This window comes from Serinus canaria, chromosome 21 (assembly GCF_022539315.1).
Source record: "Serinus canaria isolate serCan28SL12 chromosome 21, serCan2020, whole genome shotgun sequence".
NCBI lineage: Eukaryota > Metazoa > Chordata > Aves > Passeriformes > Fringillidae > Serinus > Serinus canaria.
The window spans coordinates 1,885,915-1,908,845 of NC_066334.1; the positions used below are offsets into that span (position 1 = coordinate 1,885,915).

The window sequence follows — 22,931 nt, forward strand, 5'->3', positions numbered from 1 at the left end:
TTTTTGAGGTTTCAAAGTATTTTTTTGCTTAGATATGAAACAATGCCTTTGACGTGTGACTGATGGGGCTGGAGCAGCACAAGAGAGTTGGTGCCTGGCTCTTCTGGAGAGCTTTTGGTAGGGTTGGAAGCTCTGGAAAGGAGGGTGGCAGGCAGCAGGATCTCTATTTTCAGGAGGTGCCTCCTAGCTCTTCTCTTTGGAGCTCTCCTGGCCATTGTGGAGCTGCTCCCACCCTTCCCATCCCACGCAGGATCTGCTGGAGCAGGAGCAGGATAATTAGGAGCCCCACGTGTGGGACGCTGCTGTGCTGTCCCAGGGTAGGTGGTCCCTGGCAGGTAGGGGCCTTTTCCATGTGGGGGAGGTGCTTTCCCTGCCCTCACTTGCACAGGTAGCCTGGGCAGTTGTTGGAATTTGAGCCCATCTGTGCTCAGGGCATCCTGGTGGAGGACTGGGGGTGGTTTATGCTGGAATCTGTTTATCCAGCTGGAGGCCAGGGTGAGGCCCCACTCCTGTGAGTCCAGCTGGAGCACACTGGTTTCAGTGGTGAGAGTCCCTGGTGCTCCCCAAAAATGGGCTGAACAGCCAGGAAAGAAACCAAACCCCAACTGAAGCTGAGAGTTGCAGAACATTCAGTACCTGGAGGGGCTCCAAGAATGCTGGAGATGGACTTTGGACAAGGGCCTGGAATGCCAGAGGGCAGGGTCAGATGAGATATTGGGAAGGAATTGTTCCCTGTGAGGGGGATGAGGCCCTGGCACGGATTGGAAGTGTCCAAGGCCAGGCTGGACAGGGCTTGGAGCACCCTGGGACAGTGGGAGGTGTCCCTGCCCATGGTGGGGCTGGGACTGGATGGGCTTTTAGGCCCTTCCAACCCAGAGCATTCCATGATTCCATGACTTCATGCAATGGGATCTGCAGGGGGTTGTGGTGAGGCCTTTGCTGATGCCTGGATTCATCCCGGGATCTGCTGCCCTGCTGGCAAGGAGGGTTTGTGCTGCTCCCATGCAGGTCTGTGGAACCCTCCTGGTGAGCTCCCACCCTCCCTGGGCAGGGGAAGCTGCTGGAGGCTCCCAGAGGAGCCCCAGGTGCTTTGGCACCATCTGAGCCTCCTGTCCACACGTCCTGCTGGGACAACTCACAGTCGGAATGGGGGGTGTCCCCAAGCAGGCTCCTGCTGCCCTGCCTGGGCTGCTCCAGGCTGTGTCCCTGCAGGCTTTGTCCCTCCTGGGCTCCTTGGCTCCAGTTCCTCAGAGTCCTGCACTTGGCCTCGCTCGGCCAGAACCACACCAGAAAATGCCTTTTTGAATTAGGGAGGAAAGGCCAGGAGCTCTGCTCTCCCAGGGGCTCATGGCACAGAGATGCAAAGCTTTTCCCTTTAAAACTGAGCCTGTTGTGTTTATAAAGCCAGGAATGGTGCTGGAATGACCAGGGCTTTGCAGGGAGAGACATTGCTGCAGGATATGCACATCCTGTTTTATCATCTCCCTTCTGCTGGGCAGGCAGGAGGGCTGGGAGGGGCCTTGTCCCTCCTGTGTGTTTTCCCTCTGCCAGGCCAGGATATCCCTCTCTGATCCCACAGGGGTTCAGGAGCCCCAAGGCTCCCCTTTTCCTGTTGCTGGGAGGAGGCTCCTGCTGCTGCTGCTGCTGCCCTGGGCCTCCCTGCCCCAGCACGGGCACCTCCCCAGGACCTCTCTCCCTCTCTCCTGCTGTTTCCTGACCCTGCAGTCATAGTGGGGAGATGGAAAAGCTTCTCATCTTCCTCAGGATTTGGGGATCAAACCAAGCTTGGAGGCAGAGCTCCTCCATGAGGCTTTGATCCCCTCTGCCCTCAATGTCAGTCCATGGCTGATCCTCCCTCCTGCTCCAGCCTGGAGTTTGTGCCTAAACCTCCTGGGTGGCCTTAGCAGGACGCAGTAAAACCCCTCTGCCAGCAGCTCCTCCTGGCTCAGCTCTTCCCCCAGCCCCCTGCATGCCATGCCGGGAGTGGGAGGATCAGTTTCCCTTTGTGACTGAGGGGAAGGTGCCTTTGATGGTGTTGTGTCAACAAAAGCAACAGCCCGAAGGAGGCAGGAGAGGCTCGGCAGAGACTCCTGGTGTCAGATGTGGTCCTGGTGGAGAAACCTCCCCGTCGCTCCTGGAGCAGAGAAGGCTTTGTTTGGCCTTGACAAAGCTGTGCAAAAGCCTTGCCCCCAGCTGAAAAGCCCAGCCTTGTTCTCATCTGCCCCTTCTAAAAAACAGCAGCAAGTTTTCAAAACAATTTTCCAAACAGTTGCTGGAGTTTCACGGGGCTGGAATTCTTCAGCTGGGATCTCCTCAGCTCTGGGAGCTTTGTGGAGCTGAAGGAGACACGGGGAAGGACTGAGTGGGCTTCCCAAGGAGGGGGGTGATGCTCTATCTCACAGGATCCCACAGGATCCAGCTGTGCACAGCCACAAACCAGAGCCACACTGACACTCGAGGAATGAATCCCACTGGGACAGGAGTGGGGCTGTTCAAGGGCTTGGGGGAATCTGAGGAATAATCAGAGGTGTGGGAAAAGTGGGGAGCTCCTCATGTGTGGATTTAAACCCTCTGTGACTGCAGATTGTGTTCAGGGTCATGTTTTGCATCAGCTGTGCCCAGTCCTGGATCCCTCAGTTCAGAAAGGACCTGGAGTGCCTGGAGCATGTCCAGGGAGGGGAACAGAACTAGGGAAGGGTCTGGAACCCAAGAAGCAGCTGAGGGAGCTGGAAAGGGGCTCAGCCTGGAAAAGAGGAGGCACAGGGTGGCCCTTGTGGCTCTGCACAACTCCTGACAGGAGGGAACAGCTGGAGAGGTCAGGGAGGGAACAGGGGACAGGAGGAGAGGGAACGGCCTCAGGCTGGGCCAGGGCAGGCTCAGGGTGGACATCAGCAGGAATTTCTACATGGAAAGGGTGGTCAGGCCTTGGCAGGGGCTGCCCAGGGAGGTTTGGAGTGCCCATCCCTGGAGGTGTCCAGGTAAGGCCTGGATGTGGCACTCACTGGGCTGGGGACAAGGAGAGCATTGGGCACAGGTTGGACTCGATGGTCCTGGGGGCTTTTCCAACCTCAAGGATTCTGGGATTCTTTTTCCTGCAGAGCAGTAACTGAGGTGCTCTGCCCTGACCCCAAACTGCAGCTCTGTTCCCCTTGCAGTCACTTCCCTCACAGGGGATCCCTGCCTTGCTTTGGGAATTAAAACCCCCCAAAATCCTGACCTGACCAAAACTCTGTCTGCAGTATACCCTTGGTGTCCCCCTGGCCTCTGAGCTCCCCTTGGTGCCCCATGGCCCCATGTGACTGAGGGCAAAGCTCCATTTTATGAAAGGCTCAGGATCACCTTAAGCCCCCCCAGCCATGTGTCCCTGTTGGCCTCCCAGGAGCCTGGGGCATCCAGGAGCTGATTCCTGGCAAGGAACAACCTCTCTAATTATGGCTGAGTGCCTGAGCCTCCAAAGTGGAGAAGGTTAATGGGCTGGATGGAAATCCCTCATGCTGTGAGCAGTCTTGGTGAGCCTGGAAGAGAGGAAAGCTTTTTCCAGCTCTTTTCCTCATCTGGGTGGTTTCCTCCTCGTTGCCCTTTGAGTTTGGCGGCAGTAGGGCCCGTTCCTGTCTCTGCAGAGCTGAAACTTTCTGTGTTACCCTCCAAAAATCCATGGCTTTCCCACCACCACCCAAAAGCTCTTGGAGTCTTCAAGCTCGGAGTGACTTGACACCTTTGGAAGCTCAGCTTTAAACCAGTGAACCTCCTGCCTGGAGCTTCCTTATCCTGCCCCTGATTTCTTCCTTTTCACACACCCAGCTTCCTCCTGATCACATGCCTAAATTCCTCCTTACACACACTTCATTTCTTCCTTATCCCACCCCTCATTTCTGCCCTTCTTGGAACAGAACCAGGAATTTCCAGGCTCTGTCCCGTGCCCTTTGGGGCAGAAGCTGTTCCAGCACAGATTGCTTGGAATTGCTTTTTCCAGTTAAAACATATTGATTATTTTTCTCCTTTTTTGGACTCCCACTTTTACAAGGAGGTGAGTGACCGCTCCTGCCAAGCCTTTGACAAGCAAACTCTCCAGAAGCATCCCTGGATATAGAGTTTGGGCTTCTTTCCTGCCCTTGCAGAGGGTGGACTGGCAGCTCTGGGGTGGGAGCAGGGCTGTTCCCAGCCCCTGGATCCATCTGACGTTCATTTGTTCCTCTCTTTGCCAGGCTGGTTTTGCAGAATGTCTCTAACGTAATTTGTGGTGTTCAATATGAAATATCTCAAGGGCAAGAGATGAAAAATCAACCCAAATCAAGTGAAGGGTTTTGGTTTTGAGGTTTTTTTTGTGTCAGCTGCCACCTGGTTGGGAAGGTGCTGCTGGTTTCCAGGAGATTAATCCATGGTTTAGGTTTACAGCACACACCTCCCCTCCCTTTGACTTGCCAGGCTCTGTCCTCCTCCAGCTCGTGCCATTGCTGGCTGTGTTTAACCTCTGGAAGGGTTTTGTTGTCTGGATCCAAACCACATTCCAGTGGCATCCATCCTTGGATGGCCACCCTGCCGTGCCTGGCACGGACCAGTCCCAAGGACCGTGGGTACAAAACCCAAACTGAGCGTGTGGTGAGCTGTTTGCAGGGATTTATCCCACAGGGGCCGTCCCTGAACCAGGCAGGAAAAGCCAAAAGATCCCTGTCTGGGATCCCTCCCTGCCTGGGGATCTGCTCCCTGCAAACAAAGGCACGTGCTTGGAGAGCCCGGCAGGGTGACTGGTCAGTGGGATGGGGAATGGGTGAGGATTACCCATCACTGCCAGGGGAAATCATCCCTGTGCCTCCTGCTCCCAAATCCCACATCTGAAATGTGGGATTCCCACATCCCTCCCTCCCCCCGATCCTACCTGGCTGCATCCTGCCCCTCCCTCCAGCTGGCAGCGCCTTATCCTTATCAATGCCGTGTTCCCACGGCTGGGGCTTTTCCAGCGCTCCCGGTTTCCGCCAAGGTCACCGAGGCACCCCGGGAGGTGGCAGAGGCAGCTCAGCAATTCCACTGAGGTGTGCCTGAGCCTCCAGGAATGCGGTGCCCGAGGCAGCCGGGAATGGCTTTGAAGGAGCCATGGATTACCGGCCCAGGGAGGTGGGAATGTGCCCAGGAGCAGGGCTGGCTCAGTCGGGGGAGCTGTCACGGGGCTGGCACAGGGCTTTTACCCCAGCAGCCCAAAGCACTTCCCCTCTCCCATTCCATGCTCTGCGTGCACCTCAGGTCTTGGAAGTTCAGCCAGGTTTTATCGGTGGGCAAAACGTGGGGAAAGCATTCCCTGCTGTGGGAAATGGGCTCCTCGGAGTGGGGCTGGCCTGCCCGGGTCAGCAGGGCAGGGAGGCAGCGTCCGGCTGTGGCTCTCCCTCAGGGAATGATCCCTCAGCCTGCGGATGCCCTCCTGCCCTGCCCGGACAGCTCAGCTGACGTGGCAGGAGTCCTGTGGGGAGGGAACAGAGGGGAAGGCTGAGGAGGCTGCGAGAGGAGCAGCTCAAAGGGAAGTGGGTGCTGGAGTGAGGATCTGGATTCCCTTTCCCTCAGTTCCTCTGGCTTCCCTCTTTCCCTCAGTACAAATTTGTTCTACTGGCAGGGACACCTTCCACTATCCCAGGGTGCTTCAAGCCCTGTCCAGACTGGCCTTGGGCATTTCCAGGGTTGAGCAGGAATCCCTCCTAGTAGTAGTAGCAGGTACTAGTAGTAGTAGTAGTAGTAGTACCTGGTACTCCCTCCTCCACCGTGGAAAGCTGGCACTTGAAGAACAGTTTGCATTTTAATGATCCCAAAGTGCAGGACTGTCATCCCTTTAACCTAGGCAGAAATTTTCCTAGGCTGGATTTTCCAAAAGTTTTTTTTTTCTATCAGGATTTTTTTTTCCTTTTCCTGACTTTTGATTTGCCAGCCCTGCAGAGAATTTAATTTCTCACTTGTCCGAGTTTGGTTGGAGCCGAGGAATTTGCAAACCGTGGCTCAGACAAAGCATCTCCAGTTTATTTCCTTTTCAGGAAAAAGGCTCAAAACCCCGGAGCCGCACACAGGGTTGTTGACACTGGTGGTGTCTCACATCTCATGAATGTGTTGCACCTCAGAGGGAGCCGATCCCTCCTTCCCGAGGCGTGGGAGGCACCCGGGGTGATGGTTTCCCTGGACACAAATTCCCTGATCGTTTGACACCCAATTATTCCACTTTCCTGGGTCTCTGACAGGACTTGCCTCCTGGGCAGGTACCTCCCTGTCCGTTGTGGGGTCAACGGGATAAACCCCGCTCTCCCACAGCTGCACTGTCAGCTGGGAGGGAAGGATCCTCCCGGGAAATTCGGGCAGGCTGTGCTGACATCTATCGGCAAGAGCTCCTTCCAAGGCAGCCCAGCCTTTGCCTTGAGGACTCAGTCCACCAGGATTACGTGTGTAATCCTCGGGATGGAGCAGGCAGCATTCCCGGGGCAGTGTAATCCACACACAGCACCGTGTGCCTTCCAAGCCTCTCGGCATCCCTGTAGCCTGATTTTAATCTTTCCCTAAAGCATCTGCTGTAAAACTCCCTGAGAATGGGGCAGGCACGTGGAAGAACGGAGCCTTCGTTCATGCTTGACTGCTGTCCAAAGGTGGATTTTGGTTCCTGCCATGAAATATTCAGGGAGTTTGGCGCTCAGGGCTGGAATTACTGGAATGAAGGAGAAAAGTGCTTCTCTGGCATGGAGGGAGCAAAGTTCAGGAACCGATGGGTTGAAAATGGGAGTGAAGGGGGAGTCAGCAAGGGAGGGGAGTGTGAAGAGCTGCACTGAATTTCTCTTCCTGTGCTGGGAATTTCAGTGGGAAGATGCTGGGGTTTCAGTGAATAACTTGTCCTTGCAGCAAATACTGGGAACAGCAAAGCCCTGGCTCTTCCCAGGCTTTTTGCACTTCCTCCCTCTGAGTGCATCCAGAAGGGTTGTGGATTCCCCATCCCCAAAAGCATCCAAGGCCAGGCTGGACAGGCTTAGAGCAACCTGGTCCAGTGGAAGGTGTCCCTGCCCATGGCAGGGGGTGGAATGGGATGAGCTTCAAGGTCCCTTCCATCCCAAATCATCCCGGGATTCTCTGGCTGTGCCTACAGGGTGCTCTTTAGAGGATAGTTGAGGTTTGGAGCCCCGTGGTAGCTGTAACCTCCCCAAATTACACAGCAGCCATTTCCTGGAACACCACTCATTTTGGGATTCTCTGAGGCTGGGGCGCCTCCCTCGCGCTGCGGGAAACATCCGCGAGCGAAAAGTGCGGAGCTCAGCAGGGCTGGACACAACCCTGCTGTCCCACCCCGACCTCCCCCTGCCCTGCAGGTACCCCCTCCTTGGGGCTGGGAAGCCTGAACACAATTCCCAGCTCTTCCCTCGCCTCTTGCAGGGAACATGAGTGTCGGGAGCTGCTCAGCCCTTCCTGCAAGTGCTGAGCTCTTCAGTTGCACAGGGGCTGATCTGGGGAGGTGTCAGGCTGTGAAATCACCAGAGAAGTCTGCAGGGCAGTGTCACTTCAGGGGGAACAAAAACACCAGCGTGGAGCAGGGCGAGGTGGATGCTGGGGATTCCACCCACAGAGAGAGGGAACAGCAGCTTTTGCAAGAGCAGCTCCGCATGTGGGGCCAAATCTGCCTTTCCCAAAGGATCGTGGTGGAGGGTGACCTCACCCTGCGGAGCTCCTGGCACCTCGGGGCACTGCTGCCGGGGAGAGGGGCAGGGTGGATCCCAGTAAAGCCTCCCCTGCAGTGTAGCAGCGGGAATTGCGGCAGGAATTGCTGCGATCCCGTCCGGGGCTGTTGGGAGATAAGAGGCCGAGCCGGCGGCGTTCTGGCACGGTTATCTCGGCACTGTTTGCTCAATGCTGCATGAGGACATTTTTGCTAGGCATTAGCACAGAGTGACTCAGTAAATCCAGTTGCACGGGGTTCAGAGGGCACTGCCTCTCCTTCTCCAGGGCTTTATCGGAGCGGCAGCACCTTGGAGTGCCGGGGTTAAAAAAATACCCACGGGCACCTTGCAACAGCGTGGAGGTGACTGATCCTCCCCGGGGCCTCTGCCTGCACCTCCCAGAGATTGCAAGAAACCAAACTTCGCTTCCACACCGGGGTTTGACTGGGCTTGTACCACAGTCCTGAGTCTCTGCAGGGTGGAAATCCCACGCTGGGAATTCTGTCTGCATGTCAACGTCAGGGGGTTGCTGACCAGCCCCCCAGAATTGCAGATAAACTCAGGATATTCCCCTGCTTCCTTCCCAAGAGGTTATTTTGTCTGCAGAAGTTTTGTCTCTCTGCTGAGGAGGCAAATCAGCACGGATTTGTTAGGTTTTTCCTTAAGACTCCTGCAAGGCTGAATTCCTGTCTGCTTCCCAGCATGGAATTTGGGGTTTTTCTGGAAGGGAACACTAAATTGCCTGTGGTTTTGGTAAGAGAAGATGATACTTCTGTGGCTTTTAGAGGCTCTAAGGTTTAGGCAGGCCTGGTCAGAACTAGTCTAGAACGTGTTCGTAATCCCAGTGCTCTGTTTTAGATGTTTTGGGATTAACAACAGGTGAATGTCAAATGCTGGATCCGAGGCAGCTGAGCAGAGTGCTCAGTGGGTTTGACTTTGGGAATGAGTGGGTGTGCAACAGGGATGTCTGTTCTTCCCATGGGAGTGCTCCTTTGGCATCTCCCAAATCCAGTACTAGTTCTGGGATTGCTGGAATGCTCATTGTCTTCTATCCTCTGGACTGCTGCTCACCAGCTTGTCCCCTTCCCTTTGGGAAACCTGGCAGGGAATCTGCTGACTGCTGTGGAAAAATCCCAGCTGGCCTGGAAGCAGAGAGATTTTTTGTTTTTCCCTTCTCTGGTTTTGCTTCCGGTGGAAGGGGAAAGATTTGGGGATCTCGTGCTGTCACACAAGTTTGGGATGGAACTCTGTGGGATGGGATGTAGTCAGGGCCGTCCCTCAGCTGGGGTGGATGAGGGTTCCAGGCTGGAAACTGGGATTTGAAAATCCAGGTCCAGCCAAACTAAAAACCAGCCCCTGGATGTGGCTCTGCTGCTGCCTGAGCATGGAAACACAAAACTCATGGTGGGCAGGGTTGGATCCAGTGTGGGATAACTCAAAGAGTGCAAAACAGGCACTGTCATCCTGCCCTGGGAAGAAATGTCTAAGGCCAGGCTGGACAGGGCTGGGAGCACCCTGGAATAGTGGAAGGTGTCCCTGCCCATGGCAGGGGGTGGAATGGGATGAACTTTAAGGTCCCTTCCAACCCAAACCATTCCAGGATTCCTGTGAAAGGACAGCCTGAGCCCTTCCCAGGGATGGTTTACTGTACCTCTGGAGTGCAGATTGCAGGTGGCTTTTGAACCTGGGAGCTTGAATTCCTTTGCACCTTGAAATCCATGGGGTGCTGGAGCAGCTCCCTTTAATTTCTCAGCTTTGAGCTGGGACACATGGCTTTGGTTATCCGGGTGTTCCGTGGAAACCCGATCAGCCACAATGTCAGCTGCCTGCAGGATCCACCAGATCCAGCAAAAACAGCTCCTGGCTGCAGCTCCCCTCCCATCCTTCTCCAGATTTAAAGCTCCTCAGTAGTGATCCCCTTGACACAACTCTTTCCATGTGTTCCCTGCCCCCCGGGTCAGTGCAGACCCGCTCCAGCCCTCCTGTGGAATATTCCCCAAACCCCATTGATCAACCTGAGTCAATCCTTCCACCTGGGCAATCCCAGCGGATAACCACGGGGTGGCCATTGCTGTTCCCCACTCCAGCTGGTTTTTGAAGTCTCTCAGGGCTGCCCCTTCCAGAGGTAAAAGGCTGGTCTGGCACTCTGTGTCCCACATGCCCTTCGAGCCAGGCTTTTCCTTTGTTCCCGTTAATCTACGCGTGTGCAGCTCCGGTGGCTTTAGAGGGCTGGATAACTGGGCTTGAAAAACTGCTTATAAGGACAGATCCAACACAGATAAAACACCCAGAGCTCGTGTCGGGAGTAATCAGAGGCTGGCATTTCTTTTCCAAACATCTCTGGAAGCCAGAGATCTTTGGTTGGTTGGTTTTTTGGCTTTGCGAGCCAGGAAAATCCATCAGCTGGGAAAAAAATAGCTCAGCCCAGCTTTTAGCTCCTCATCCCAGCCGAAAGAACAGCGTCAGCTGTGCAGGGATGGAGCCTGCTGTGCTTAGGAGTGAACTGTGCACCCTCTCCCTGCTCCAACCTTTATCCCCAGCAAGGACAATCTGGATGGTGTTATGGAGGGATAACCTGTGTGGTGTTAGGGATGGATAACCTGGATGTTGGGCTGGGTGGTGTTACCTTGGTGGGGAGCTCGGGATTGCAGTGGTTCCTCACTGGGATGGGTGGGACCCAGTGCAATTCATTACCAAAGCTCTGATGGGTCCTCAGCCCGATCCATGTGCTATCCCAGAGAGGATCCCCTGTGTTCCTGGGAGTCTTTGAAGGGCCGCTCCCACCTCCCACATCCTCCGAGGGCTGGACTTTGAGCAGGTCCTCGGTCCCTTTGATGTCCCTCTGTGCCGGGCTCCTCCGCATGCCTGAGTCCTGAGCTCACAGAGCTGCCGCTGCCTTCCCATTCAGCAGCTCCCTCGGGATGTTCCTGCCCTTCCTGAGGACCCTGCACCCAGCAGCTCTCCCCTGCTTTAGGGATAAACAGCATTAATTCTCCAGATTTCCACACATTCCTGCTCCAGCACAAGATCCTGGAGATGCTTGTGGTGCATCTCATTTGGGGAGAGCATCCACAGATATCCCAGTTTTGCTGTTGGAAGAGGCTTTGAGAGGCCAGCACTTCTTTGACTTGTAAAATGCAGAGTTTTCCTGCATTGCAGAGTGAAACTCAGCTCATTTACATCCGTACAATGTCCAATAACAGGCAAAGCTTCCTGAAAAACTGGGGCTGGCCTCTGCCCTGGGCTGTTTGCACAGCACTGACTCACTTGGGAATTGTCTCCTTGGCTGAGGCTGGGGTTGACCTTCAGGTTACAGCAGTGGGAGGGTGACTTTCCTCACTGCTCCATCCCAGACCTTTCTGAGCAAGGTGCCAACGTTTTTCTATCCTGGAATGACTCTAGCTGCCCCCTTTGGTTTAAAAATAACCCAATTTAACCCCCGCACCTTGTGGCATCCCTGGCGATATCACCCGGCTGGGATTCACAAGCTCTGGTACAAATGTTTTATTGTGGTGCCAGGCTTAGGAGAAAAACTTTCTGCACTGCCAGGGAATTATTTAGGCTGGAAATCTGCTGGTGTGGGTTAATGAATTGCACACATGGAACGAGCCAGGAAAACTGGAATTCAGGAACAAGGGGTAACCAAATGTGACCCTCACTGGCATCTTGTCCTCAAGGAGACCTTGGTACAGCTCTGGCCACACATTACCTTGCATTAAGTGCTTCTGCAGAGCTTTATTCCCATTTTTCCCTCATCTCCATGAGGCTGAGGGCAGCAGAACTCTCTGTCCCTGGGGAAGGGCTCAGGGATGCTGTGGCCATCTCTGCATCAGGCCAGGGGCTGCTTCCTGCTGGGCTCTTTCCTCCCAGCACCTGGATCCCATCGCGATGGAATTGCTTCCCCCAGCTGCAACATCCTAAAATAGCTGCTCCGGTTTCTTTTAAAAATAGTCTGTTCTGGGTGTCATTCCTGCTAAAATTGTGTCTCTGAGTCCTGCTGGGACGGGGAAGGGACAGGGGCCAGGTGGGAGCATCGGCTGGTTCAGAGAGGTGGCCACATGTGAGCCATGTCCTTGAACTGCCCCGCTCGTGGGCTCAGAGCCATGGGGCTGGGCTGGGGATGCCAGCATGAGCTGCAAGGGGTGGCTGGGGAGGTGGAGCAATGTGCCAGGTGCTGGTGACTGCCGTGGGAAGGAGGATGCTCTGAGCCAGTCACACTGCAGAGGCTTTTGCTGTTCCTGGGAAGCAGCTCAGCACCTCACACATCAGCAGGGTGCTGACACAGACACAGCACCTCTGGCTCCAGGGCCAGGGATTGGGCTTTTGCAGCAGCTGATTTCCCAACATAAATTCAAAGGAATCGAATCCTTTGATAGTTGCTCTTGCCAACAGGTTTCTTGCACTGAGGCTGCTCTGAGCGGGTTAAGAACCTTAAAATCCCAGAATGGTTTGGGTTGGGAGGAGCTTAAAGCTCATCTCATTCCACCCTCCTTCCATGGACAGGGACATCTTCCACAGAAATCACAGAATCCCAGAATGGTTTGGGTTGGAAGGGACCTTAAAGCTCATCCCATTCCACTCCATGCCATGGGCAGGGACACCTTCCACTGGACCAGGTTGCTCCAAGTCCCATCCAGCCTGGCCTTGGACACTTCTAGGGATGGAGCAGCCACAGCTTCTCAGGGATGTGGTTGCCAGGGGCCACAGGAGCAGCAGTAGGTTGAGAGGTGAGCTCAGGAAAGCCCTTGGGATCCATGGAACCGTCTGAGCACAGCAAATTGCAACAGCACGGAGCCCAAGAGGTCACCTTGTCCTTGCTCAGGAGGCCCCTGGTCCCTGCAGAGCCCTTTGAACCTCAAACAGGCTGCACAAAAAGGTTTTCCATGATTTTTAGAGCAGCACTGCATCCTGCAGACTTGAGGAATGACTTCATTCACAGCCAGAGCATTCAGGGCTTCCTCTCAAACCCAGGGTTCAGTGAGTGCTGCCACTTGTGAGCACCCTACACATCTGCACGAGCCACTCTGGGTGCCTTGGAATGGTCTCCCTTCTCCCTCCCTCCTCAGGGAGAGACTTAGGAGGTATTTGGAGGTAATTATTGCTTTTATTCGGCGCTAAAGCAATAATTTGGAGGGATTGCTGGAAAACCGGCAATTTCCTGCCAGTGAGTGACAGATGTTTTGCTGTGTTTGAGATGTGCTTTCAGGCTCCTACTAATTACCATGACAAAAATTGGCAGGAGTTTTCTTCCCAGGCTCCCAGCTCTAATTTTGCCTTTTTTTCTTTTTTTTCTTTTCTGTTATTTTAATTTTTTTGAAAAGGTGGAGTCTCCACATTGTGACACTGAAGAAATGATGCAGAGTTGGGGGTTTGTGTTCAAACGTGGTTTTCCTAACTTCTCCTCCCTCCCTGCCAGGTTCCTACCCCTCTCCCAAGGCTGGGGCCACGCTGGTGGTCTACAAGGACTTGCTGGTGCTTTTTGGGGGGTGGACCCGGCCGAGCCCTTACCCCCTGCACCAGCCCGAGAGGTTCTTCGATGAGATCCACACCTACTCCCCCTCCAAAAACTGGTAAGAGCAGGCTTTGATCCTGGAGAAATGGCTCTGGAATGCAGCTGGAGGAATGCCTGGGAAGCTGTGCGTGGTCCTGGTTTCCCAGGTGTGTCTCTAATGCTCTTTCTGAAACAAAAAAAGCCACACAAGCACAGCAGAGCTGAGGACAGGGTGCTGCCAAGCAGCTCGTGGGTGCTGTTGCTTCCATATGGTTCTGGACTTGTACCTAAATATTCCAGGCTTCCTGAGCATCCCCATCCAGGTGGGAAACCTGGGTGTTTTAAATGCCTTATCACTTTGGCTGGGAGCACTGAGGTGTTTCTGAGATAAGCCTGAAGTGCTGGAGGTCTTGTTTTCAGTGATGATCCAAAACTCAGCTCCCTCAGGGAGATGTGATAAATCAGATTTCTCCATCATTTCAACCTCTGCCTTTATAGCTCCGGGACTGCAGCATCCAGCAGTGTCCATGGAGCTGGCAGGAATTTTCCTTTTCCCTTTAAACAACGTTTGGCTGATTTTAGATCCAGCTTTCTCACTGTTGGTGTGTGTGAGAAGGAAAATGCTGTACCAAAGAGAAGGTTCCTGCTCCTCTTGCGCTGAGAACTTTTCATCCTCCAAAGTATCAATTATCCAGTGCACTTTGGGCAGTGTCATTACAACTCTGTAATTAAGATTTCCAATTCTCTTGGAAAGAATTTGAGGCAAACTTAATTGGAAGGGGAGATGTTCCCAACTTGGCCATGAGACTTGGTCATGCCTTAAAAATGTTTAGCACATTGGGATTTCTAATTAGTTTAGTTGCTATTTGGATCTTTGGAGGTTTTTCCTGTGGTTTTCCTCCATTACATGTTCTTGAGGACTTTGCAGGCCACTGGGATTTTTCGTTTGGCCTTTCATCCAACGTTTTCCTTCACTGGGGCATGTGTGCCTGCCTCTCTTCCCAGGTGGAACTGCATCATGACCACCCACGGCCCCCCTCCCATGGCAGGACACTCCTCCTGTGTCATCGAAGACAAAATGATCGTTTTTGGGGGCTCCCTTGGATCCCGACAGATGTAAGTTTGGGGTCAGGGTGGCTGACAAGCACCCCTGTGAGCCACGGGGGGTTTGGAATGGTCTTGGGGTCGCCCATGAGGAATTTTCTGAAGGATTTTGGGGTCTGCCTGCTGCCTTAGCACACCCTTCACCTCTCGCAACAAATCCCAAGGCTACAGCTGGCAAAAATCCCAATTCTGCCACAAAACCCAGCCCTGAAGCTTGAGTTCCACATCCCTGGTTGTATCCTCAGCCCATGTTGTCTCATCCCTGCAGGAGCAACGACGTCTGGGTGTTGGATCTGGAGCAGTGGGCTTGGTCCAAGCCCAGCATTTCGGGGCCCAGCCCTCACCCACGCGGGGGCCAGTCCCAGGTGAGCTCAGCCAGAGGGAAGCCAGGCACAGCCTCGCTCCCCGTTCCACAGCTTCATTCATTCCCTCCCAAGTTATCTGTGGAGCCCTTGCCCGCCGGGCCCTCTCCCCCAGTGACTCAGAGCTGTAATGAACACATCCCTGCTTTACCCCACTCATGCCCCGTGGCACCTCAGATCAGTGGAGAGGCAGCACAGCCTGGTTTGGCTCCAGGCCCTTGTGACTGCTCCTCTCTCCCGATCCGGGGATAGAATCAGTATTGCTCCCGCTCCAAGCACAGCTCCAGCAGCACCTGCCGGGGCAGGGAGCTCATGGCTGTCACCTGGCCTGAGGCAGCTGTCCCCATCTGGGATGGTCAGTGATGCCCAGAGTGCGGCTGGTCCCAGCAGGGCTCAGATGGCTCGTGCTGGAATGTGCCTTCCGTGCCCTGGGAAGGGAGCCCACAGGGATCCCTCACCCAGCAGCAGCACTGATCAGACTCTGCTGCCAGCACCTGCGCTCCCAAACAATCCTTCCACCTTCCCCTCCTTTGCAGAGGGGTGTCAGGACCCTGGAGCTTTGGGAAGGGCAATTGCTCTCCTCAGAAAGAGGAACTGGTTTGGGACAAGGGATGGGATGAGCCCTGCATCCCGCTCTGTCCCATGCCTGGCAAAACCAGCTCTATCCCAGCTCCACTCTCATCCTGGGCACACAGACCCCAGCAACGCCTGTGCAGCAAGAACCTGCCTCTGTCTGCCCTTGGAGGCCTGGCCAAAAATCCTTCCTGGGCTGAAACTCTGTTTTGTCCCCTCCAGATCGTGATAGACAACGAGACCATTTTGATCCTGGGAGGCTGTGGGGGTCCCAATGCAGTGAGTATCTGGGGCAGCAGGGACATCACCATTCCCCTGGCACCTGGGGCTGGATTTGGGATTGGGGGACTCTGCACGTTGGTGGCATTTTATTTCTCAGGTCTGGGCACCCACCTGGTAGACTTTCCAGAGAAGCTGTTTAGCTGTTGCTGGAGCTGCTTTAATTAATAAAAATCACCCCAGGCACTCTCTGAGCAGCTCCCTGGGTTCAGTGAGGCTTGTCAGGATGAGCCCTGACTTTGTACTGGGATAGCAGATGGCAATGAAGGGATTTATCCATGGCCATAGTGGGGTGTAGTCACTCATGGGTGATTAGCTCCTGCTCTGGGTCATCATCCCCTGTCTGCAGCATCAAAGCTCTGCTCCCACCATGGCCCTGATGGGCTGAGCCCAGCAGTAAACTGGGCTAAAACCCAGCCTGGGCTCCTAAATGCCAGCCCAGACTCCTGAATGTGTGACCCTTCCCTCCCCAGCTGTTCAAAGACGCCTGGTTGCTGCACATGCAGGCCAACCCCTGGACGTGGCAGCCGCTCAAGGTGGAGAACGAGGACCACGGAGCCCCAGAGCTGTGGTGCCATCCTGCCTGCAGGGTACAGACACGGGGGGGGGTCCCTGCTCCCTCACACACACCCCTCCCTCTTTATTCCCTGCCCAAAATGCTCCGTAACTGCTTCTCCCCAGCACCAAGGCTCCTCCTGATGTCTGTTCCCTGCTCTCGCACAGGTGGGACAGTGCGTCGTGGTCTTCAGCCAAGCTCCCAGTGGGAGAGCCCCGCTGAGCCCCAGCCTCAACTCCCGCCCATCTCCCATCAGCGCCACGCCGCCCGCCCTGGTGCCTGAGACGCGGGAATTCCGCTCCCAGTCTCCCGTCAGGAACACGGACGAGGCTCCCTGCGTCAACGGCCGCTGGGGCACCCTGCGGCCCCGCAGGCAGACGCCGTCGGGCTCGCGGGAGGGCAGCCTGTCCCCAGCCAGAGGGGACAGTTCCCCGGTGCTCAACGGCGGCACCATGTCACCTGGAGCGGCGCCGCCCGGCGGGGCCTCCCTGGACAGCCCCGTGCAAGCCCTGTCCCCCAGCACCCCCTCGGCCACCGAGGGATTCGACCTCAAGGTGGGGCCGGCCCTGGCGCCACGCCGGGGCTCGCTGCCAGAGCAGAGGGATCTGCGCCTGGCCTCCGTGGAGCTGGGCTGGGAGCAGAAGCCCACGTCCCTCCTGTGCCAGCTGGACGGCGCGGAGGGCAGGACAGCGGGCACGCGGAACCCCCCGGAGCACACCAACGGCATCCACACCCCGCCCCACGCCGCCCTGCCCGGGGCCGTGTCCCCCAGCGCACTCCGCCGCAGCCTCGAGGCCGTCAAAGCCCTCTCCTCCAAAGCCGCCTCAGCCTCGGCCGCGCTGAGCCCTCCCCTGGCCTCATCCCCGGGGTCCCCGGGCGCTGAGCCAGGCTCCATGAGGCCGAGTGCCACCCAGGGCGAGGGTCACTCGCTGCCCCCCATCGCCCGGCGCCTCGGGCACCACCCGCCGCAGTCGCTGAACGTGGGCAAGCCGCTGTACCAGAGCATGAACTGCAAGCCCATGCAGATGTACGTGCTGGACATTAAGGACACCAAGGAGCAGGGACGAGTCAAGTGGAAAGTGTTCAACAGCGGCTCTGTGGTGGGGCCGCCCGAGACCAGTTTACACACGGTGGTGCAAGGCCGAGGGGAGCTGATCATATTCGGTGGCCTGATGGACAAGAAACAAAACGTCAAATATTACCCCAAAACAAATGCCTTGTACTTTGTGCGAGCAAAGAGATAATGCGGCTCCCGCCCGCCGCTCATCCTTCCATCCCTGCGGCTCTTCCTCCTCCTTCCCCAGCCCCTTCCCAACACACAGGCGTTCAAACTGTGAATTAGGGAGCAGGAAACCAATAAAAGTCCAAGCAAACCCTCCAGCGCTGCCCCGGCAGTTCCCAGTAAGACCCCAGGCGAGTGAGTCGTGTTTACAGGCGGGGAAGGACCCGAGGATCCGAGGCTTTGGGGTGAGCAGCCGGGGAATTCCTCTGCTGCAGCCAGGATCCTCCTGGGTTTATTCTCTAGGTGTTTGTGAATCTCAGTCTCTCCGAAATTCCTCGTGGGTTGTGAGTAGAAGTGGTTTTATAGGAATAACCCAAAGTGCAGCAGGCAGGAGGCTGTTAGCTTGATTAATTCCATGCTCGACTCCGTCAGAAAAACAGCAATATCCCTCTGGGAATCTCCCAGCGCTGCCAACCTTTGCTCAACACAAACACGATGCCTTTTTATTTTGCCTCTCACCTGCCGCTCTTGTCTCTGTCCTCCAGGCAGGACCAAAAGAAGGAGGAAAGGACATTTCTTTGTGTCAAAATGCCAAAAATCTTGATTATTAGCATCCTTCCTCTCCCTGCCCTGCTGGATCAGGCTTGGGGATCAGCCCTGATCCCCTCTGACCAGCAAAAATACTCTGAAAATCCCATTATTCCCCAAATGGAGATATTTGGCTGCCAATTCCCTTCTAGACTTAAAGGTTTCATTTCATTCAATGGCCCAAACCGTTCAAGGCTGAAGCAGCCCCTTGGAGCCCGGGAGCAGGGTGGGTTTTCCAGGGAAAAGGACAGATACTGGTAAATGTGAGGGCAGCCTCGATGCAGTAACTTCACCTCATCTTTGCACGTGCCTCCTTCCGCAAAGATTAAATCCAAATCCGAAGGGATTGAACCTGTGCGTCCTTCTGGGACAACCCCTCCTTCCCTGTCCCCTCCAAGGGGGGGAAATGGGGCGGATTCTGCCAGGTTTTGGTCAACAACCTCTAGCACCCTAAGACCAGGGAGCCCTCCCCAAGCCGGCAGTGCCATGACGTGGTCCCTTCTTCCCGAAATTTTTCTTCTCCATTCCCACTGAGCTTTCTGCCGGTTGGAGCCTTAAATCCCATCCCAGCCGCGTGGGAACGGGGAGGGATTTGCTTCACCCGCGGCATTTCCACCTCTGTAAATAAACCCCTCGTCAAATCCCACCTCTCCCATTCACCCCAGAACGATTTGATTTGTCCTAAGGGAAAGCAAAATGCAATTTTTCCCCCCCACAAAAAATCTCCAGACCTCAGGAGCACCTTGGGTGAGCTGTGGAATTTTGGAATTTTCCTTCTCCACACGTGGCCGCGGGGAAGGCGGTCAAGGCTTCGCCATCGATCCCCATGTCCCCTTTGCATGTTTTTTGTCATCCATCCCCAAAAAAGAGTCAAAGCCGGGGATGGATGGCGCCTTGATGTCCTTCTCCCTGTGGAGCATCCCTCCAGGGGCGCTCTCCCAGTTTACATCCTGTCCCGCTCCCGGGGTTCCCCTCTCGGGGTTCCCCGCCGGGAGATGCATGTTCTGTGCCCTTCAGAGAGATTCAGCCCAAATTTGGGTCCCTGTCCCCGAATCCCACGGGAGCTGCTGGTGCTGTGAGCGAGGTGTCCCCCCCACCCACCGCGACTCAGGTGTCCCCCCTGTCACTCCCGGGCCGAGCGCAGCAATGGGAAGCGATTTCGGTGATATTTAAAATCTTGTGTACATTTTGGGGGGGTTCATGGGGATCCCTCCCCCCCTTCCCAATGAATTTTTAGTGGTTTAACAAATAAAAAGGAAAAGAAATGGATGATTGGTGCTTTTGGGGAGGGGTGGGGTGGAAGTGACTTGGAGGGGAATTTCTTGCTGTGCTGCCGTAAGTTTGGGGGTGAAAGGGGGGATTTGGGGTCTTTGTGTAAGAGAAGGGAAATGTTTGTACAGGGAATGTTGGAGCAGTGGAGGGAGGCAAAGGGGGACACAGAATTTGGGACACTGAAGTTTCTTGGAGCCATTGGGGATGGGGACTCCAAAGCCTGTTGGGGTTGGAAACTGGGGAGCCTGTTGGAGCTGGGAATTCAGGGATCCCAAACCCTGTTTGGGATGGGATCCCAAAACCTGCCAGGGCTGGGAACTGGGGAACCCATGTCCTGCCTGTGCTGGAAATTGTGGACTGCAGGTCCAGCCAGGGTTGGGAATTAGGGACAGGGACCCAAAGGCTGTCAGAGCACTGGGAATCAGGGACACCAAACCCTGTTAGGGATGGAAACTGGGAATGGGGATCCCAAAGACTGCTGGAGATGGTAATTTGGGATGCCAAAGCCTCCCAGCACTGGGAATTGGGAACCCCAAGACCTGTTGGGGCTGGAAATTTGGGATAGGGACCCCAAAGCCAGTTGGGGCTGAAAATTGGTGATGAGGACCCCAAATCCTGCCAATGCTGGGAACTGGGGATCCCACAGCCTGTTGGAGATGGGAACTGGGGATGGGGATTCTAGAGCCTGCTGGGGCTGGAAATTGGGACCCCAAGTCCTGCCAGTGTGGGAGATGCTGGAGCCCAAAGCATTCCAGTGTCAGTGATTAGGGATGAGGGAGGGCTCCAAAGCCTGGAAACACTGGCAGTTGGGAACCCCAAATCCCGGCAGTGCTGGGAACTGGGGATGGGGACCCCCAAATCCTTCCAGTATCAGTAACTTGGGATGGGGACCCCCCCCCCAAAATCCGCAGGGCCGGGGTCACCACACGTGTCCCCCGAACCTACCGCGCACGCGCAGCTGCGGCTGGGCGTGGTCTCTATAGCGCCCCGCCTATGTTCGTGACGTCACGGTGAGGCGGAAGCGGCCTCAGGTGAGCGGCGGCGCCGCGTCTTAAAGGGCCCGCGCGGGAAAATTGGTGTGGGGGACAAGGCATGGGGGGATTTGGGGGGCAGTGGGTCCGGGAAGGGGACAGGGGCTTCCCCTGTCCCCTTCCTAAATGGGTTCCCCCTCTCTTCCTAAATGCTGTGGGGTACGGGGTCAGCTGGGGGCAGCACAGACCCCGCGGGGGTGGCAGGCAACCCTCGGGGGAGTGCAGGGATCCCGTATGGAGCTGTGACGGACACCCTGGGAGGAAGGAGGGACACTGAGGGGGGCAGGGACCCCGTATGGAGCTGTGACGGACACCCTGGGAGGAAGGAGGGACACTGAGGGGGGCAGGGACCCCGTATGGGGCTGTGAGGGACACCTGGGAGGAAGGAGGGACACTGAGGGGGGCAGGGACCCCAAAGTGGGGCACAGGAACCGGAGAGGGGCAGGGAAACCATGGGAAGGCGGTGGGACTCTGTAGGGGATGCAGGGACCCCAGAGAGGGTCTTGGGGCCCTAGAGAGGGGTCAGGGACCCCATGGGAGGGTGCAGGGACTCCATAGGGAGGGCACAGACCCCATGGAAGGAGGGCAGGCACCTCACAGAGGAGTGTCAGGGACCCCGTGGGTGGTTTTGGGGAGGATGCTGGGACATGGGGGATGTTTTAGCGACCCGATGAAGGATTTAGGGGCCCTGGGGAGGGTGCCTGGACCCTGGAGTGGGGTCAGAAGGAGACCCCAAAGCTGCAGATGCGGTGACCCCATGGGGGAATGGGGGCTCTTCACCGTAGGTTTGGGGGCCTATGGCAGAGCAGGACTGGGCGCTGGAGCCGGGCTGGCTCCTGTCCCCCGCCGGCCGCCCCTACCTGGACTCCATCCTGCACAAGAACCAGCGGAGAGTGTTCGGTGCGTGCCCCCCCTGCGCCCCCCAGCCGGGCTCTCAGCCCCCAGAATGACCCTGAGCGCCTCCCCAGGTCTGCTGGAGCGCCCGGCGCTGCCGCCCGCGCTGGCTGTCCCCACGGTCACCTACAAACTCTTCCTGGCGGGCAGGAGCGGCGTCGGCAAGACAGCGCTGGTGGCCTGGCTGGGAGGGACCCCCGCGCCCGCCGCCCACCACGAGACCCTGGGTACGGCTGGGGAGGGACCCGGGGGAACAATCCCGCTGTCCCCGCAGGCATCGAGGCCACCACGAGACCCTGGGTACGGCCCGGGGTGTCCCGGGGTGACAGTCCCGCTGTCCCCGCAGGCATCGAGGCCACCACGCTGTTCTGGCCCGCCAAGCCCCGCGGCAGCGGCCGCCCCGTCCTGTTCCAGCTGCACCTCTGGGACTGCGGGGACGGAGCGCTCAGAAAGTTCGAGCACCTGCTGCCCGTGAGCGGGGGACGCGTTTTGGGGCGGGGGACGCGTTTTGGGGCGGGGGACACCGCCAGGACGCCGCGGTGAGGGGTGTCCCCGTGCCCAGGCCTGTAAGGAGGAGGCGGACGCAGCCCTGTTCCTGTTCTCCTTCACCGACCGCGCGTCCTTCGAGGAGCTGCCGGCGCTCATGGGCCGCGTGCTGGGCCCCGGGGACCGCCACCTCGTCAGGGTGGTCGTGGGCACCAAGTATCCTTTTGGGGGTCCCCAAAGGTCACCCCGTGGCGGGGGGATTGCACCCCCGGGGCTCTCAGCGCTAGGCATCGCAGGGGCTGAGAACGGCACAACGATGGATTCCCTACTCCTGCTGATTTTCACTGAGTTTTGGGGGTTTTTTAGGTGTTCCTTCACCCCCCCCCCAGCCGTCCCAGAATGGGTTCGCACCCGCAGATTTCTCAGCATTTGGTATCTCAGCAGGCTGAGAATGTGCACAAATGGTTACACCAATGGGTTCACAGTTCCTGCTTATTTTTAGGGAGTTTTGCCACCCTAAAGGAGATTTTTGGAGTGTTGGTGTCTCCCTTGACCCTATTTCCCCCCCTCAGTCAGGTTTGCACCCCCAGATTTCAAATCACTCAATTCCTCATTAGGCTGAGAATGTGCAACTCTCATTACACCCATGGTCCTCAACTCCCATTGATTTTTAGGGGGTTTGGAGGGGTTTCTTTGGGCCACAACTCTCACTTATTTTCAGGGGGTTTTGGGGGGATTTTCTGGGTCTCCCTTGACCCTGTGTCCCCACCCCAATCAGGTTTGCACCCCCAGATTTCTCAGCATTGTTATCTCTGCAGGCCGTGTTGGTGCAACACTTCATTGCACCAATGGATTCACAATCCCCATTTCTCTTCTGGTGGTTTTGGGGGGATTTTTCAGGGTGTTGGTGTCTCCTTGACCCCATGTCCTCCTCACAATCAGGTTTGCACCCCCAGACTCCAAACCACTCAGTCCCTGAGCAGGCAGAGAACACTCCCACCTGGTTACACCGATGAATCTCGGGTGCTTCTGGGGGGATTTTCCGGGGCGTTGCTGTTTCCCTTGACCCTGTGTCCCCTCCCCACCCCAGATTCGACCTGGCCCCGCACGCGGCCGTGACGGAGGGGGACGTGCGGGCCTTCGAGGGGACGCAGGGGCTTCGGGTGCTGCGGGCGGGGGGGACGGCGGGGGCCGGCGGGGCGCGGGCGGGGCTGGCCCGGGTCGCTCCTGTCCTGGACGCCCTGGTCGAGGAGCTCTGGCGGCGCGACCAAGTGACCGCCGGAGTGACCCCGGGGGACACAGGGGACACTCCCACCTGAACCCCCTCTTGGGGTGGGTTTGGGGAATGGGAGGGGTAAAAAGGTGCTTTTTTGCTAAAATCAGTGATTTTCTATGAAAAAGAT

At 56.5% G+C, this 22,931-nt stretch overlaps 2 protein-coding genes across 15 annotated transcripts in view; both read left to right on the forward strand.

Annotated features, from left to right (window-relative positions):
- The window catches only part of FBXO42 (F-box protein 42), a 45,345-nt gene extending 26,233 nt beyond the window's left edge, over positions 1-19,112 (forward strand). For all 4 annotated transcript variants that reach the window (XM_030233070.2, XM_050982521.1, XM_050982523.1 and 1 more), the window contains exons 5-10: positions 13,087-13,240; positions 14,167-14,277; positions 14,534-14,630; positions 15,423-15,479; positions 15,953-16,069; positions 16,203-19,112. In XM_030233070.2, coding sequence (XP_030088930.2) covers positions 13,087-13,240; positions 14,167-14,277; positions 14,534-14,630; positions 15,423-15,479; positions 15,953-16,069; positions 16,203-17,279 — 1,613 coding nt within the window. In that variant the 3' untranslated portion in view covers positions 17,280-19,112. The remainder of the gene's footprint in view (positions 1-13,086; positions 13,241-14,166; positions 14,278-14,533; positions 14,631-15,422; positions 15,480-15,952; positions 16,070-16,202) is intronic.
- A 1,050-nt stretch (positions 19,113-20,162) lies between these two features.
- CPLANE2 (ciliogenesis and planar polarity effector complex subunit 2) lies at positions 20,163-22,931 on the forward strand. 11 transcript variants are annotated; one of them, XM_050982542.1, is made up of 5 exons: positions 20,163-21,048; positions 21,193-21,269; positions 21,317-21,342; positions 21,389-21,513; positions 21,587-22,612. In XM_050982542.1, the coding sequence occupies exons 1-5, from the start codon at positions 20,914-20,916 to the stop codon at positions 22,028-22,030; spliced, it is 807 nt and encodes a 268-aa protein (XP_050838499.1). In that variant the 5' UTR covers positions 20,163-20,913; the 3' UTR covers positions 22,031-22,612. The 11 variants fall into 11 exon arrangements, with proteins under 11 accessions (XP_050838499.1, XP_050838492.1, XP_050838494.1 ...); XM_050982543.1 differs by lacking the exon at positions 21,317-21,342 and adding an exon at positions 22,619-22,931 and having other exon boundaries at positions 20,165-21,048; positions 21,117-21,269; positions 21,605-21,744; XM_050982535.1 differs by lacking the exon at positions 21,317-21,342 and adding an exon at positions 22,619-22,931 and having other exon boundaries at positions 20,163-21,269; positions 21,587-21,744.

Excerpts from the sequence above, each read along its gene's own strand:
- CPLANE2 (XM_050982532.1), top strand. The coding sequence starts at position 20,723 with ATGGAAGGAGGGCAGGCACCTCACAGAGGAGTGTCAGGGACCCCGTGG. Across the intron at positions 21,270-21,388 it reads CGCCCACCACGAGACCCTGG|GCATCGAGGCCACCACGCTG; the intron begins GTACGGCTGGGG and ends CTGTCCCCGCAG. Across the intron at positions 21,514-21,586 it reads AGTTCGAGCACCTGCTGCCC|GGGTGTCCCCGTGCCCAGGC; the intron begins GTGAGCGGGGGA and ends CGCCGCGGTGAG.